This window comes from Danaus plexippus, chromosome Z, assembly GCF_018135715.1.
Source record: "Danaus plexippus chromosome Z, MEX_DaPlex, whole genome shotgun sequence".
In the NCBI taxonomy this organism is placed as follows: Eukaryota; Metazoa; Arthropoda; class Insecta; order Lepidoptera; family Nymphalidae; genus Danaus; species Danaus plexippus.
The window spans coordinates 11,542,602-11,559,442 of record NC_083559.1 but is presented as its reverse complement, the minus strand read 5'-3'; the positions used below and the strand labels follow the sequence as shown (position 1 = coordinate 11,559,442).

Here is a 16,841-nt window from a genome sequence, read left to right as displayed (position 1 = left end):
ATTATCACCTACATCTATGCCGTTATTTATTTTTTGAACAGCATTAAACACGCTAAGTATTTTTATTTTCATCCCCTTTAGCAACAACATTTATTTACATTCAATAAAATATATTTCAAACTGAATTTATTCCATTTAAATCTTCAGACTTTTATATCCACGGAGCATATTGTATATTTCTACTACTGTCTACTTACAATGATGAAAGGTATTGCAATTAACAGAATTCATAGCACGTAATTTTAGAAATTAATAGCCTTTAATTCACTACCAGTCGAAAGCAATCATACTTACAATTAGATTATCATCTCTTCTAACCTTCAAGACTATCGATAAAAATATTAAAATATTCTAAATTTAAACTGAAATATATTATATTATTAGTTATACATTTTTGTTTTTTAGCAATACAATACATTGCGGGGGCTAACTGAAAAATGGGGTATCAAAAAAATACGCCGTAATCTTATAGATTAATATATCAAAACATAAGAACATCTAAAAACTAGTAGGAATAGCCAAAAACGTCGGATCTTGACAACACCGGTAGTTGTTTGAGATTACATTTTTAAACTAAAATTTCTAATAATCAGGTAACACGTTTTCATCTCAAGAAACATCTAACACATATTCAGGTACATAATACAAACAAAATTTTTCATAACCATAGTTGGGTACCTTATAAATGATTTCTTTGAAACTGTTTGGCATATTACATCTTATTATATTTACCAATGATAAACGTAGAACATACCCGCATTTAGCTTGGATTTAAAATTATACGAAGCGTATCAATATCTCGCAAAGTGCACGTACCGACCATATGAGGAAAATAATAGGTATAAAATTGTACACGTTTTGCGTAGCTATTATATGTGTGTATACGTCTGCAGGCAACTATAAGGCCTCTATGTATAATATTAAAATATTTATGAATATGAAATTTTTATCATGTTTGTATTAATTTCGTTTTTTTTTTTAATTCCCAAAAGTTTATTCGTTTATTCTTCCCTACTTTAAGTAAAACAAACTAAAGTACCAAATTCCGTACATTTTTAAAAATTATTAATATTATGTTATTAATTAATAATTTCAGTTTGAATTACATTATGTTCCATACAATACACATTTATACATACAATACTTTTCACAATTGCGTAAAATAAATGAAGCATACTTCAACTAAATATATATATATTTTTTAAACAAAGCAAATCCAGTTGGATAGCATTGTTTAGTTAATGTGAATAACATTGAATACAGAAACGGGTTTTGATCGAGCATCTTCGCTGAGTTGTCAGTGAACATCGAGATTCCATCGTAAGATGATCGGATCGATATTGTTATCAATTCTATTTGTGGCAGCTAGTGAATCATTGGACTATACTGCTACAGCAAGGAATTTTAGTATAGAATTAGTCTATTTCACTCAAACTAAGACAGATCATGAAGTAGTGTTGGCGCCGTTTGGTTTATGGAGCTTGATGGGACAAGTAGCCTTTGCGGCTAATGGTCCTACGAGGTATGAACTACAGCGCACCCTCATCTCAAATGCAAGTAATGAGGACAATTATTTCAACAATTTAGATAAACTCATGAGCAGATTGAAAGAACCGAGTGACGGTGTGGAGATGATTATAAAAAATTTCCTCTTTCGCGACCAAAGCTTGAAAGTACCATTGGACTTTGTGACAAGAGTCGAACAAACGAAGGGAAATATTTGGTCTTTGGACTTCACTGACGTAACTGCGCCGCGTCTTTTAAATACAATAATAAAATCAAATACAAAATTTCCAATTCCAGTATTTGGACCAAACGATTTCAATGAGACGGATTTAATTTTCAGCAACGTGTTCAGTTTTAAAGGTAAGTGGTCGACACCGTTTAATCGGTCAAATACTTACGTACAAACTTCTTTGGATGCTGCTGGGAACGCATTGGGTTTAATTGATATAATGAGCCAAGACATGAAAGTGCCTTCCTCCGATATAAAAGAATTGAAAGCTACAGTAACAGAATTATCGTTTGGAACTGATGGTAAATATTGCATGCTTATCATAAAGCCGTACCAGGGTGTCACTGTCACCGAGGTATATAAGCAGCTAGCCTCGGTGACGTTGAAAAATATTTTTGATCAGCTTCAAAGAGATTTTAATGACGTTGGAATTAAAAATATAAATGTAAAACTGCCACGGTTTGAGAAGCAATCGTTTCTCGTATTGAACGCCCCTTTAAACGATATGGGCACATATTCTATATTTGATCCTGATAAAGCGCAGTTATCAGGGCTGTCAGAAGAGCCGTTGTACGTTGAGACAATTGAGCAGAGAGCAAGAATATTCGTGACGGAGGAAGGCGTGGACGCATACGCAACAATACCAGCAAATTTAGAAATAGCTACTAGGACAAATCCAAATTACGCAAAGCCATTTATTTTCTTCATTGTCCATAAGTCCACCGTGACTATACTTATGGGTGGTACATATGGAAAATCTTAACAATCTCATAATTTTTTCAATATTAAATTTAACATATCGACTGAATCCTTTAATTACATATAATAATATTATATACAATATAAACTCAACTTTGTTTCATGCAACCCCGCAGTTGTGGTGAAATAATTTAACTGTTATTCAAAAACAATTTATACGCTCGAAAAAGTTATTAGATTCCCTTATTTCGTAATAAATATTCGTTTAAAATATTTTTTCTTTTGCTCTACGTTATAGTATATATAATTTACTCATAAATATATTTAATTATTTATCATCTATATATCAATTAGTTATTTATAGGTAAACAGTTACCATTAAAAAATAATTTCATTGACATGACAAACACGCCTAAATGTATCCCATATAACTTGCTCTCTCAGAATATTTCAAGGCTATCGATTTATTTTACTAAATGAAAACACTAAATTATAGCTTAGTATTTTAATAATTTACAATTTTTTAGTATATTACAAAATAGTCTTAAAAAAAAAAATTAAGAAAAAAACCCTTTTTACAGAATCACACAACTAAAAAAACTAAACTAAATCACTTAAGGGATTAATACATTGAAAGGCATTCAAAATGATCAAGCTTAGAACATTTGAAAAAATAAATTTAATGCAACCTCTGTAAACATAAGAACGCGTGGCCCAAAACTATTCTATTATAATAAGACACTTGAACACAAACACGCTTTTTACAAAATAAAAACATCTTCTACCATCTAATGAAAATTATAAATGAGACCAACAAAAATAGTAAAAAGCTATCGAGTGAGCAGACCAAATTGTTTGTTTTTTACGACATATTTGCTGCTCGGAGTTTGAAATTATTATTAATTTCAGAGATCTTTTAATTTTTGCAACTTAACGTATCACATAGACAATTTTTTTTTTTTTTTGTAGACTGTTAAAGTTGTGAAAAAATAGCTAGAAATTATGAAGGTTAGTGTATATCAACTTGTTTATGTTATCCAACAGGAAACGAATTATGACAGAATAAATTTTGTTAAATGACAAATGTAAGTAAATAACGACAAAACTATTAAAAAATTTCAATGACGAAGGAGTTTCAATGTTTCATTATTACTAAAGAAAACCCTGAATTGCTATGTTCACTTATCCTGATAGTAAATTGATACCAATTAGAAATAACTACGTTTTCTCAACTTACTCCTTAACAGTTTCATTAGTAAACCGGTCATTGAACCCTATAAATTCGTTATAAAGATAAAAGAAGGCACTAAATAATGCCTATATTTCGATCAAAAACGAAGTACACTTCCATCATCCCAATCATAAAATAAATATTCTTGGGGAGAATCTACAATCACATATGTGAAATTGTTTACTGGACCAGTCACGTCAGCTCGTTCTCTTTGGTATGCCTTCATACTTCTTGTACTATACTTATTACCAACAAATTCTGCGTACTCCGTTACCAATAAGGCGCTTGACCGTTTCTACACCGCTGTCCCTTAAACCTATCTTCAACACCCTGACCCCAGGGGAAGTTTCGTCCCCTATTGTTCCTGGGTGAGTTTTTTGGGTAGTTGGGGAATATCCTAGTGTTGGCGCAGGATCCCGGCCTACATCCGTTTCTGGGAGTATTTGGATGACTGCCTCCCAATGGTGGGGACGGGAACCTTTCCCAGGCATCCGGCATCATGCAGTTCCCACAGTTCCAGGAAAAGTCCCCTAAGGATGGTCAAAAAATTAATGCCATAAATATAATAGCTTTGGTAAAATATACTGTAAATTGGAGATTAATAAAAATTCCTTTTAATAATATTATTTATTGAAATAATTCTACCGTTTGGCCAAAATCTGGAAGAGTGTCTTTTACAATATCTTTTCTGTCGACATTACATGTGTTATATATTTTTCATGTTATTTCTTACACAAACGGCGGTAATAAACATCGAGATCTAGGTAAGTTTCAAAAATATGTAATTTAAGAATTTTAAAGAATATTTGGATTACATTAACAGACATCTATATCTTTTAAATAATTACTAAATATTTAAATTTTTCAGAATAATCTAGAAAATGTCAGAAAATAAACTTTATGTAGGAAAATATGCGAGACTTTATATTGAAACCACGTTTATTACACTTCTAGTTCTTAGTTATCATCAAACTGCTCATTTGTTGGAATTGATTTGATTGAATCAATAGAAATGCCAGATTTTTAACAAAAAAAAAAAACAAAAGTTTCTAATTTTAAAATGAAAAATTTGCATAAATTTCATGAGCATCCCCACAAACTGCAACAGAATTATATAAGTTAAAAAAAGCGTTGATTTTAGGTTACAGAAGTTAAATCTATTCACAGTTTGAATCTATCAGAAACTCATACGGAACAGTTAAGAAGCGCGTACATCCATTCCAACAAATAAACAGACTATTTAAAAATATATGTTTCCATTATAGAGAAGGATTATCGCAGATTACTTTTAATAATGAAATATCATGAAAATACTCTTCACTAAACGTATAGTTTTATTAAGACAACTTATATGCTAGAAACCACTTCTAAATAACATATTATCAGACTAATCATATAATCATTAAATATGTTATAAATGTTTCGTTACAATTATATATATATATATATATATATATATATATATATTAAACTTGGAATAGGTACGTCATAGAAATGCTTACAACGACTGTTGAATACGACAAAATGATCGTTTTATGTAATAAAAGAAAAAACATACCGTTCTGAAATTACTATATGCCCATTGAAAGACTTATCGTATTACTACAAATACATGAAGTCGATCACAATATTGATCCATCTCCATATATTTACACAGACCAAAATCTTATGATATAAATGGCACTGAAATGTTTTTATTGCGTAACAGATTTAACATCGAAACTTGCATTTCCATAACAACAACGACCACCAACATTTTAGACTTAGAAAATACGCATTAGGCACAATTCATTAAACTATAACTATCTTACTAAGCACGTATTCAATGAGAAACGCCGGAACATAAGTTACGAGTCATAAGATTAGAATTTCTTATAACAAATACGCTATTCAGCTTTACCCACTGAACCGTAAACCTACCGTTTAAAATTACATTAGGATAAACAATACAAATGTGTCGGGCGCTGGAACATGAACCTAGAAGTGTTATTTTTTTAATATGTAACTAACAAAATACAGATATATCAAATAAACAAAAACATCCAGCGCCCGTCACAGGTAATTAAAAAAAAAGATTCTTAGACACGGAAACTACATAAGAATATTTATTACTCGTGAATGTATATTGTCATTTTTAGGTATCAAGTCGGATGTTTACAGAAAAATATATGCATTCATATCTAACGATCATATGCCAGGGATACTATCATGTATGGCTCATAAATATCGGACATTACACTTAAGTACGCTAATTATTACTTTATAGTAGAACGAAGTTGTACATAGTTACTATCTAGAGACTTTTGAGATACATCAACACCATATTTCGAACTGAACAAATAATATTTACTTTGAATGGTTACAAAATTAAACTGCTATACACGTTATGTATTCCACATCTTAAATTGCAACGTCTCTGGTCAAAGACAAACGCGAACGACAAATGAAAACTACCCGCAATAATCGAAAGTAAATTATTACAGTGTTAAATTACTTTGAATCTAAACTACAATACAAAGTAGAATTACGATTAACAAAGCTAAAAAATTACTTTTAATACGAGAAGCGATATTTATTTTTTATTTTTTTTTTTCATATAAATTTTAATCTCTGTTTAACAGACTAGTAAATTGTATTGAGCACGTCACGGTTTATAAGCCGTCATATGGCAACACCATCTACTATAGATAATTCCACGAAGTATAATTATATCAATTACCTGAAAATTATTTCATATGTATTTATAATAATATCTGAGAAAAATAATGAAATATAGTAGGTATAGGACATGTTGACGAAATATAAAGTAATGAAAAAAATTTAAAGCCCAAAAATTTCGAAACAAAATGACACATCTTTCAAATAAATGACACATATTACGTTCAGAAATATGATTTGATTATGATAAAAAAAAAAAACAGCTATATCACTTTTAAAATTGTGTGATATAAAAAAAGCAAGGAAATTAATATATAGAAGATAGTGTTGCTTACATAAAATCAAGAAATTGACACGCAAACTTACACATTAAGTCTAGTTATTACATTTCATTTTACCTCATATCTAATACAATAACTTTTATTTCTTAACGTAAACAGAAACAGATCTATGCTATATTATGTTATATTAGTATAATGTTGTAGTATAAGTATCAGTAAAATAGGATACTTTCTTATAATAGTATTGGAAAACTCGTCTCGTCTATGCAACAGCATTCTATAGACATAAACCTGAATGCGATACAAAGAAATGCATATTCTACGGATCTTTATTACTAAACTATGAACCGTTTAACTGAAAATACAATTACAGTCTGAATTTTATAAAGCAATATAAAAAAAAATATGCCGTCTATGGTTTGGTTTTTTTTTTTCTTTTCTTTGTTTGTTACTTATCTTAATTTAAGATTAAAATTTGGTCACTCGTTTATATGTAACCGCTTTTTACGACAACAACATCAATACCATGAACGCTGCTAACGTTTCATTAAAGCCTAGAGTTATACCAATCAAAACTAGCACATCATAACCGAGGATACAAATGATAACTACATTCCGAAATGGGACCATATCACAATATCGAATAACGAATTACTAACAATGAAAAAGTATTAATAATAAAATTGAGTATATAGTCCATCTATGTCCAACTACAGTCCGACTATATACCGCCTACAGTCCGTCTATATCCTTGTATCGTTGAGACGGAACTTTTTGCAATACAATTTTCAAAACGGGCGATGGTTCATGTAAGCCGGCTGGTAGTGGCGGTACCTGTTCTGGTACATGTAGTTATAGTCCTGGCGGTGCAGCATATCCAGCTGGTCCAGGCTGTGGTGCCGCTGCGGTATAACGGGGGGGACTATCCGTGCAGCGTGCGATATACACATCGTTTACTTTCATGTTCAGTTCATAAATATCACATATATCATAAATATTCCATTAATTAAAACTATTGTAATTTTATAAAACTTCTTTATTTAGTAACACAAAAAGTATTCTCTATTTATTCTATAGATTGCGAGAAAAAGACCCAAATTTAAAGTTTAAGAATTTAAAATATATTTTTAACTTAATGTTACACTTATATCAAATCTAATGGTATCGTATAACACACAGAAACTTAATTTGGAAATCATCTTTCAATCTTTCTCCTTATATAATTTAATTAATAATATTTTTTACATATATTTGTTTTATTTTTTGTTGAAGAGCATAAAATAAATAGCGTAATAAACACTTACCTTTCAAGCGAACTACAAAAAGAGAACGAAAGAATTTTTTTTTATAAAAAAATAAATAATCACGATAGTTCTGATTTAAATGACACATACAAAACTTATATTACTTGGCAGAAAACAAAATAGCCCAAGTTAATATAAATAGCAAGCGACAGAAATAAATTACACCCGAACTTTATCTTATACAATTTACTTTTCAGCAGACCGAAGTACTGCCAGTTTGGAGAAAATTTGTCATACTATATAACCTTGAACCTTACCCCTGTTGTGATGAAAGCCAGCGGCCCAACCGGCGTAGTACGCGGCCTTCTGCTTCCCGTGTTCTTCAGCAACCTGAACGGAACTATCATTAGTACATATACATGTATATGTATATATGTGTATAAATGTATATATGTATATATGTATGTATGTTATATACACAAAATTAATTATCATCAGATATTAGGATTAAATATAACATATGAAACATTATCAACGCCAATATTAATTAAGATTAAATAATGCATAGAGTGGAGCTAGACGCGAAAACTGGACTTTAAAGGTATAATTCAAGTGTTTTCTGTTAAAACTAAGTTTTTCGGATTATATGTTTTTTTTTTTTATTATTTTGTGTACAGTTTTTATGTACAGCACCCCGACGTTTCGGGTCTCGGGAAAAAAATATTTTCATTTAAAGTTGTATCATATTATGTTTGTTTGATTTTAACTATCTGTGAATACTTAATTACTGTAGATATCTCTACCACTAATTTTGCATCGTCATAGACACAGACATATATATAGACATTTCCACTATTATAACGTATCAACGTTCGCTTATGGATGAGGTATGAGGTGGTTCCTTACAAACTTGTGTTGACTGGCGTATACCCGGTCTTATATATGAATGTTTTGTGAATCATTCATTGTATATAAATCTATGTCTCTTCTAACATAATGAAGGATTACTTCTAAATCTGTGTACTGTATAACGTCTTCAGCCTTCCATTATTCCGTCCATCGCTCATTTCATTCACTCATTCACCAGTTCGTCATTTGTTAATCAAGACCATAGAATATAAATGTTAAACAAGAAACTATCTGCGTGGAGGTGGTGGATATATAATATGGCGTTGATATAATTTCAGTTTTATATATAAATATATATATTTGGATAACACGTGTGTCTGTCTGTCACCGTGTCGCTGTGGTGTCTCACGCGCGGCGTGTCGGGTCCCGCTCTCTAATTCCATCCCCCCCACCAAACCCCAGCCAATTGGTTGCATGCACAGAGATCATATATTTCATTGATTTGCTACATTTTTTTTTACACGTACTAACTATATAACCGATATACAGCTCAGCAATTTTTCTATAGCAATAAGTGTGATTGATTCATACAGGACCAGCAGGCGGAAAAATGTTTATTTAATTCAAACGAATTGTAAATACACGTGAAATACTAAAAAAAAAAAACATCTAAAACTAGGATGATGTACTCGATATTTGAGATGGGACATCAGGAAATATATTAATGAACTACATATATGTATATAATCATATGTATATATATAATCATATGTATATACGATATATCGATGAAAATGTGTATTAATAGTTAATATAAATATTAAAAACAATAAAACCTTAACACACAGCGGCTCGGAACCACCCTCGGGAATAACGTTGTTTAGCGCAGCGATAGCCTCCTGAGCCTCCTCACGTTTGTCGAACCTGGAACGCAACAAGGTAATGTAAAGTTTTAAATAATATTTTATCAAATCATATTATGATGGAAAAGATTTTAAAGAACTAAGTTATGTATGAGTATGTCCTATTATAATGTGTCATTAGAATAACAACGTCTTATATTCGTCAGGTGTAAAGGGAATCAACAGGGGCGTGCACAGAGATTTGAGGTAGGGTGAGCAGAATAGGTTTGAAAAAAAATTAACAATTATCATCATAAACAAAAAAAACAACAATTATCATCACAACATCCTCTTCTCAAACATAGATAATAATGAGATCTAAGACTTTCGCAAGTATTCATCTGAATGAAACTAATATTTTCCGATTACTACGCGTATTTTATTATTTTTAACGGGCAGGCTAGATGTCTGCTAGTCTGTCAGTGTATATTTTATAAATCTATCAACTATCTCTGAGCCATCAAAGTACTTTAAAACGATTACGAGCTGTTCATCAAAGCTTTATGAAAATTATTTCAATTATGAAATTTAAATCGGAATAGCAAGTAGAAATCCAAACATTCTTATTACTATTATTTAAAAACAACAAGCAAGGAAAACAAAATAACTTATTTGTGTGTACACAAGCTGCTAGCTAATTAAAACTATCATAATATGTATATATTTTTTAAACGAATAACATTAACTTTTTTTTAGTTTAATCTAAACCGGTTACACACCTTCCCTTTGTAATTATTTTAATTGTATCAAACAACAACAAACGACAACGACAAATTCAAAATTCAAACGACAATTGAAAACGTACTCGTAATTAATTCCGTTAAGCACCCATCACCAGTACAGAGCTCACAACTATAATTTTCTATAATTCATTAATAAATTCACTCATTAGCTAATTAAAACTTATTCATTTGTGCTTAGAAAGACAACAATAACAAGAAGGCGAAAAAAATATTAGAACAGTATACCAACAAATTAAATAATTGCTTTTCATTTGACAGTTTCTATGACTTTTTAAACGAATAGGGTTAAAGAAGCAGTGCCTCTCGAACCCTAATACATGCATAGTTTTGCACACACACATTGAAATATTTCCTGCATACAACACGTGATTTGTAGATCGCCTTGAGAATTTTTGTATGGAATATATGCACCGAGTTGTGCATACGGTCGGTCTGGCTGAGAAGCGGCGCTGGATGCTAGCAGCTGTTTGAAAATGTTAGTTTATCCGTTGATAGATGGCACTTTTATCCATTTTACCGAATCAAATGACATTTTTAATGTCTGTAAACATTCGTATTTCGTAATGAGAGATTAAAAGTATGTCAGTAATAATTAAACAATACAGGTTTAATTGTTATATGGGTAGGGTAAGCAGTGCTTATTAGCATATATGGTGCACGCCACTTGGATCAAGATAATAATAATGTAAGTATCTCAACTGAAATGACTGCTAACATAGAGCTTCGTTCTCGACCAAAAAAGGTCTAGCACGTGGCAAACTTTATCCGCAATACCAGTTTGGTTTACAAACAAAACATTATAGTATCTTTATACAGGCTCTATAGCCAATGGCAACATTTTACTGAAACTCGTGTCCATACTAAGGATCATAATGAAGTTAATGAGGTAGCTGCTATTATCAGTCACTTACTATAACTTTATTGATCCTGATATTCCTGACCAACCATACTCCAGTGATTGTCAACATTGAAGATTAAAGGGACGTAATACTAACCGCACAAAAGCGACACCTCTCGGAGTGCCGTTGCTCTTGTCTCTCAGTATATGTTTCTGTACAATTCTGCCGTACTTCCCGAATATCGTCTCCAACTGGTCCTCGGTTATAGCACGCGGCAGATTCGTTACGTACAAGTTGGTCTCTTTTATATCCTCACCGGAAGGACGAGCGTAGGACACCTGGAAATATATATTAATAGCGCTCTGTATTAGACATATATGTATGTATGTATATGAATTATTACTAAAGCATAATTAATATTCTTTTTGATATTATAATACATGTAACTCAACCTTCAGTCTCTTATTCCTCAATTGATATCCATTGAATGTTTCGATCGCTCGTGCCGCGTCTTCCTCTCTTGTGAAGTTGACGAAACCAAACCCATAGCTATAACCAGTCTGCAGAACACAAGTTTTATGGAAATTACTCATTATTTTTTTTATATAAAATGCATGATTTTTTTGTGTTAGACAGTTTTTTTAATTATGTTAAAAAAACATATATGAAAATTAGCAATATTACTTTCAGGCTACTGGGCTGATAGTGTGATAGGTGCATTGAAGTTTACTTGTAAGTTATATAATAGCAAAATCGTCACAAACCTTAAAATCCTTCATAACCCTGCAGCTCTCTATGGGTCCTATGGACATGAACATCGCGTAGAGATCCTTCTCCGTCATAGTCTGCGGCAGGTAGTTGACGATCAGGTTGGTCTTACCCGCGTCACCCGCAGAGGATATCCCGCCCTCTGACATACTGCCCCAGCAACGGACACCCGCACCTACACGCCCTCGATACTGCTGCTGGATTTGCTGCAAACAATTTTATAGAACAGTGACGCAATTCTCTCGTACAAGTAATATATAATACACGCCCATCATTCAATTCTAGACTAAAACAAACGACCATTATATTACTTCTATACCTAATACTTTTTTTCCAAAGATTGCTTTAATAGCAAAACATAGGACGCAAATAAAAACCATAGAATATAATTTTATCCTTATCTTGGTTTTTCATATCAATACATTTATATGAAAAAAGATCGAGTTAAAGTGCTGAATTCTATACAATTCCTTGAATTTTATATAAAGATCGAAACAGTAATGAAAATAAAAATTTTCAAGAAAAATATATAGTATTCAGTAATCAGTATGTATACACATATTAGCGTATTAACATACAATATTATTTCGTGACGCAGCATTTCTGCCTATTGAAGCCTTTGCTCAGCACATTTATAAGCTTTCAAACGATTATTCGATTCTTGTACGACATTTTCCGTGACATTTTAAGTTTCTTATTGAGATCAAAGTAACCCGACCCAACGCCTACGCGTCTCAGATATTTATATCAGACTAATAATAGACCTCATTTATAATACAACAGGAATACATCGGAATAAATAAATTAATTTAAAGATCATATAAATCGGAAATATATAACATTATGTAATCAAATGGTGAAACGAAGCGAAAAGATTAATTATTATTTTTTCGAATAATACACATAAAACAGATATGGCAGCTAAGTCTCAAAATTCAATCTAATGATCCGTTAATAACGAAATCCAGTAAATAATTCAAAACGAATAAACCATAAACATTACAATCAACCAAAAAACTGGGTCGCGACCGTGACCCAGAGCTGTGTTGTAGTGCTACTATTTTATGTAACTCGTTCCGTTCTCGAAGCACTTTGGCTAAAGCACCTCAAACCACTAGAACTAGAAAGACGATAGAAAATGATCGCCATTGTATACAAAACAATGGAAATATACGAGCTGTGAATTCTAAATAATTTAATATACGAGTATTTAACGTTTCTTGCTGCTATACAAAAATGGAATACATACAAGTAATATTAATTAGTGTTAAGGTATATCCGTTAATTTATTTCATTTTTATGACATTTCGTTTGTTAATCGAACACTTGAAAGAATCGTTTTCGAATAATATTTACTTTTGAATTTCATTTTCCACGTTTTTCAAATATGTCGAAAAAATATACATATACCACACGAATTAAATTAGATGTCGAAATAACTAAATGAAGTCCATACCCTTATTTAGTTACAATAATATTTAAAGCATCATCGAGATGAATCCATCGAAGTTAATATTGTTAAAACGAGCAAACTTGTAGTAGCGAGATCGATATTGAAAGTCAGCAATTTACTTCTATTCAGTCGTAATTTAATTAAAAACTCCTATAACTTGTCCTCGGGGTATATCTTAATGATATTGTGCGATACCGTTTGAGATAATAGAAATAAGATCAAGCGTGTTATTGATTTTAGTTAAAGAGAAATGCGGACGTGGATTTCATTTTATTTGAAGCATTAAATTAAAGAATTCTGAACGAAAGAATACCTTCAAATCATTAACAGACTATTGAGGTGCGAAAATGGAAGCCATTTAAGTATTATTATCTGTGGAAAGGATTTTTATGCTAACATTGTGTACGACAAGGGATTTAGATTTAAATCTCGAATTATTCTAACGGAAAAATCGTGTATAAGGCAAATGAGAGCGATATTTCCAGAGAACTGACGCATAAATGCGTGCCAAAACCGTTAAGGCCAAGTTTGTAGTTAAGATAAGTTATGGAAGAAAAACGTGAGCCAGCAATATCCGTGCATTATTGATTGCAAGTTGATATAACAGAGTTCGCGTATAATAAATAGTTTAGTTACAAAAACTTCAACAGACCGTCATAATTTTTTTTCGATATTCGTATTTTCCTTTTTACTGTTTTTACATATTATATTTGTTTAAATGACAACATCGTCTGTTAAAGATACAATCGAGAAAAAAACAAAATTAATTATATCATTAAAAAAAACAACCCCAGTATTATGAATCGTGACCGAAAAACTTCGAAGACAAATTATTTAATTATGCTCATTTCGGTTTCATGGTGTCCTAAAGAAAAACGGTATCGCCGTAGAAATTTATGAGAAAAGTTTCTAACGCGCACACACAGTTTCAGACACAATCGCAATGCGGCAAGTTCCGTTCTAAATTATCTGGGACAATCCCAATATACATAAAATCAAAACCAAGCTGTGTATAACATTTTTACCATACAGAGAAGGACAATTAAATGCACATCGCTATATACTTCTTTGGCATGTAGTCCAACAATACTGTGAGCACACTTGGGACAAAATATATAATAATTTATTTAAAGAAGATAATGAAATATGTAAATTTTTTAGAATATCATAGTTATAGGTAAATAACAGTATAAATGATTAATTGTAAAATGAAAAAATCTATTACATAATGTATTATTATGCTAATGTTGCCAAAATCCACAAATTGTCTAAAACCACAGTGAGGGTAGTTCTTGCAAGAAGGCGACAAGAGGCTTTGGCAAGCTGCCAAAGTTAATGATGTTTTCTATATAATGTTGCAAGTACTTAACGCTAGCATAAAAAATATATATATAATTTATGAGCATCACACTTACTGTGACTAAAAAAAAATTATTTCTTTTGTGACATTTATCCCATATAGTTATATAGCATAGACATAACATTCTTGTAAGAGTTTCAATATTTATAATGTGATTCTAAGAAAAAAAATATAGAATAATATTATCATAGTCGCAAAAGATGCTACATGAATATTAACAAATAAATACTTACATTCCTTAATTAATTTTGTTACATCAAAATCTTAGTCATAAAAAGAAAAATAACAAAGGTAGCAAAGCCAATTGTTTGAAAACAAATGTAACAATGAAAAAACCTTCATCATTGGTCAAAGGGACAACAAAAACTGAACTTCAGACATAAACCAACTAGATTTACAAAAAAATATGAAAAGTATTTTTAATACAGCCATGTATATTTGATTTGACTATTTAAAACTTTGTGTTCAAATTTTGCACCTGCACAATTTTAGGTACCATTTCACATACAAAAAAATATAATTTCGCAATTAACTGTATATTCACAATTCCCCATATTCATTTTATAATCTATTTTCAGTTTCAAATCAAAGAAAAAAGTTTTAAGACCTTCTTAATTAGAATTGACAAGCACATTTTCTATTAGTTGTCAAAAACATAATTTTTAAATAATCTATACTTATTAAATTCCAAAAACAATGACCTTTTAAGAAATTTGCCTAAGTATTTGAGTATGCAGCTACAGCTTATGAGAGAATTTTTACCTAAACTTATAAAATTTTAATTTTTTGTTATTATAAGTTACAAATGTTTTATCATACTTTTTTTCAACTTAGTTTTAAGCCTAAGTCTAAAATTTCAAGCATAACAGTAATTTAAATTGAGATGTAGTGGTAAGCTTTAAATACTTACATTTTCTAGTGAATTAAAACTTCTGTCCCAGCTGCTGACCGGAGTCCCTCCGAAGAGATATCCTGGGTACCGCTCGCACATATCAGATACAATGTAATACTTTGTATCTCAAAAAGAACTTCAAAATTGAGCAATCTATAGCAACTTCATATGCAACATTATTGTAAATCTGTAATCAATAACATTTCAATCAAAATGGTTATTTGTTTTAATTTTTTTTTTTTGCAAAGTTTTTTGCATTTAATATTCAATAAAGAAGAAATAAAACAATCTAGAAAGCCATGGATGTAGTCATTGACCTTAAAAAAAGCTAAATACTGCTAATTAAATATAAGTAATTATTTAGGTAATCAGATATCATTATTATATTCTCCGTGGTACAAATTTTATGACCATTGATACTAAATAAAATGATGGTATTAATGGTTAACGGAAAAGAGAATGAAAACTAGAATTATATATTTACTTTGTTTTATTATGGACTCCATTATTCAAAGTTCGAAATCAGGATTTTAAAAATAACTTAATTAGGTAAGATGTACTCACAGTCTTTAACTTGAAAATATGTAGAAAATACCTAATATAGCTAAGTATTTAAAATAATTATTACATGGGAATTTAACAGCACTAACAATTCACAAACGTCAACTAGTTTTTTTTTTAATTTTGGTCTTGATCCTGAATCTAAATTTTGGGAATTCAACTATTTTTGTTATAAAAATATATTTAAAAATAATTCCCTTCTTATTGAATAGTCAAAATTTTATATTTTTGATCCATTTATATTACCAATGGTTAACTAAAAACATATAATAATGTTTTCGAACGTAACCTTAAATGCTTTCTCATTCAAGAGAAAGAGGCGCCACCAATGTCTTCCATATATTATGGCATAGAAGTTTTAGGGTTGACAGATAAAAAAACACAACATCATTATTTTCAACTTTCAGTTTCATATTTTAAGGAACTTATATGGTTTATTTACTATTGACACGCTTATAATGCCTAAAGAGTTCCACTGTAGATATATAGTCATTTTTAATACATAATATTTTGAATACAAGAATTTGTTTGAATATATTGTATAATAATATTAACATGGTAGAACTTATTACCTAGATATATAAATTAACAAAATATATAATTTAACTTGAATCATAATAAAATAT

General features: G+C 30.5%; 2 protein-coding genes across 5 annotated transcripts; one reads left to right on the top strand and one right to left on the bottom strand.

Moving 5' to 3' along the window:
• Positions 1–1,289: 1,289 nt before the first annotated feature.
• Positions 1,290–3,559, top strand: LOC116778101 (serine protease inhibitor 77Ba-like). Its single transcript, XM_032671974.2, has one exon. It carries the CDS (start codon positions 1,326–1,328, stop codon positions 2,496–2,498), a length of 1,173 nt encoding a protein of 390 aa, XP_032527865.2. The 5' UTR covers positions 1,290–1,325; the 3' UTR covers positions 2,499–3,559.
• Positions 2,925–16,411, bottom strand: LOC116777353 (protein sex-lethal-like). Of its 4 annotated transcripts, none has more exons than XM_032670855.2 (8): positions 16,219–16,389; positions 15,673–15,841; positions 11,946–12,155; positions 11,634–11,741; positions 11,338–11,519; positions 9,534–9,621; positions 8,166–8,238; positions 2,925–4,195 (listed from the first exon to the last, which is right to left on the bottom strand). In XM_032670855.2, exons 2-8 carry the CDS (start codon positions 15,751–15,753, stop codon positions 3,936–3,938), a joined length of 1,002 nt encoding a protein of 333 aa, XP_032526746.1. In that variant the 5' UTR covers positions 15,754–15,841; positions 16,219–16,389; the 3' UTR covers positions 2,925–3,935. The 4 variants fall into 4 exon arrangements, with proteins under 4 accessions (XP_032526746.1, XP_032526747.1, XP_032526750.1 ...); XM_032670856.2 differs by having other exon boundaries at positions 16,139–16,289; XM_032670858.2 differs by lacking the exon at positions 2,925–4,195 and adding an exon at positions 4,977–7,526 and having other exon boundaries at positions 16,219–16,411.
• Positions 16,412–16,841: the final 430 nt, after the last annotated feature.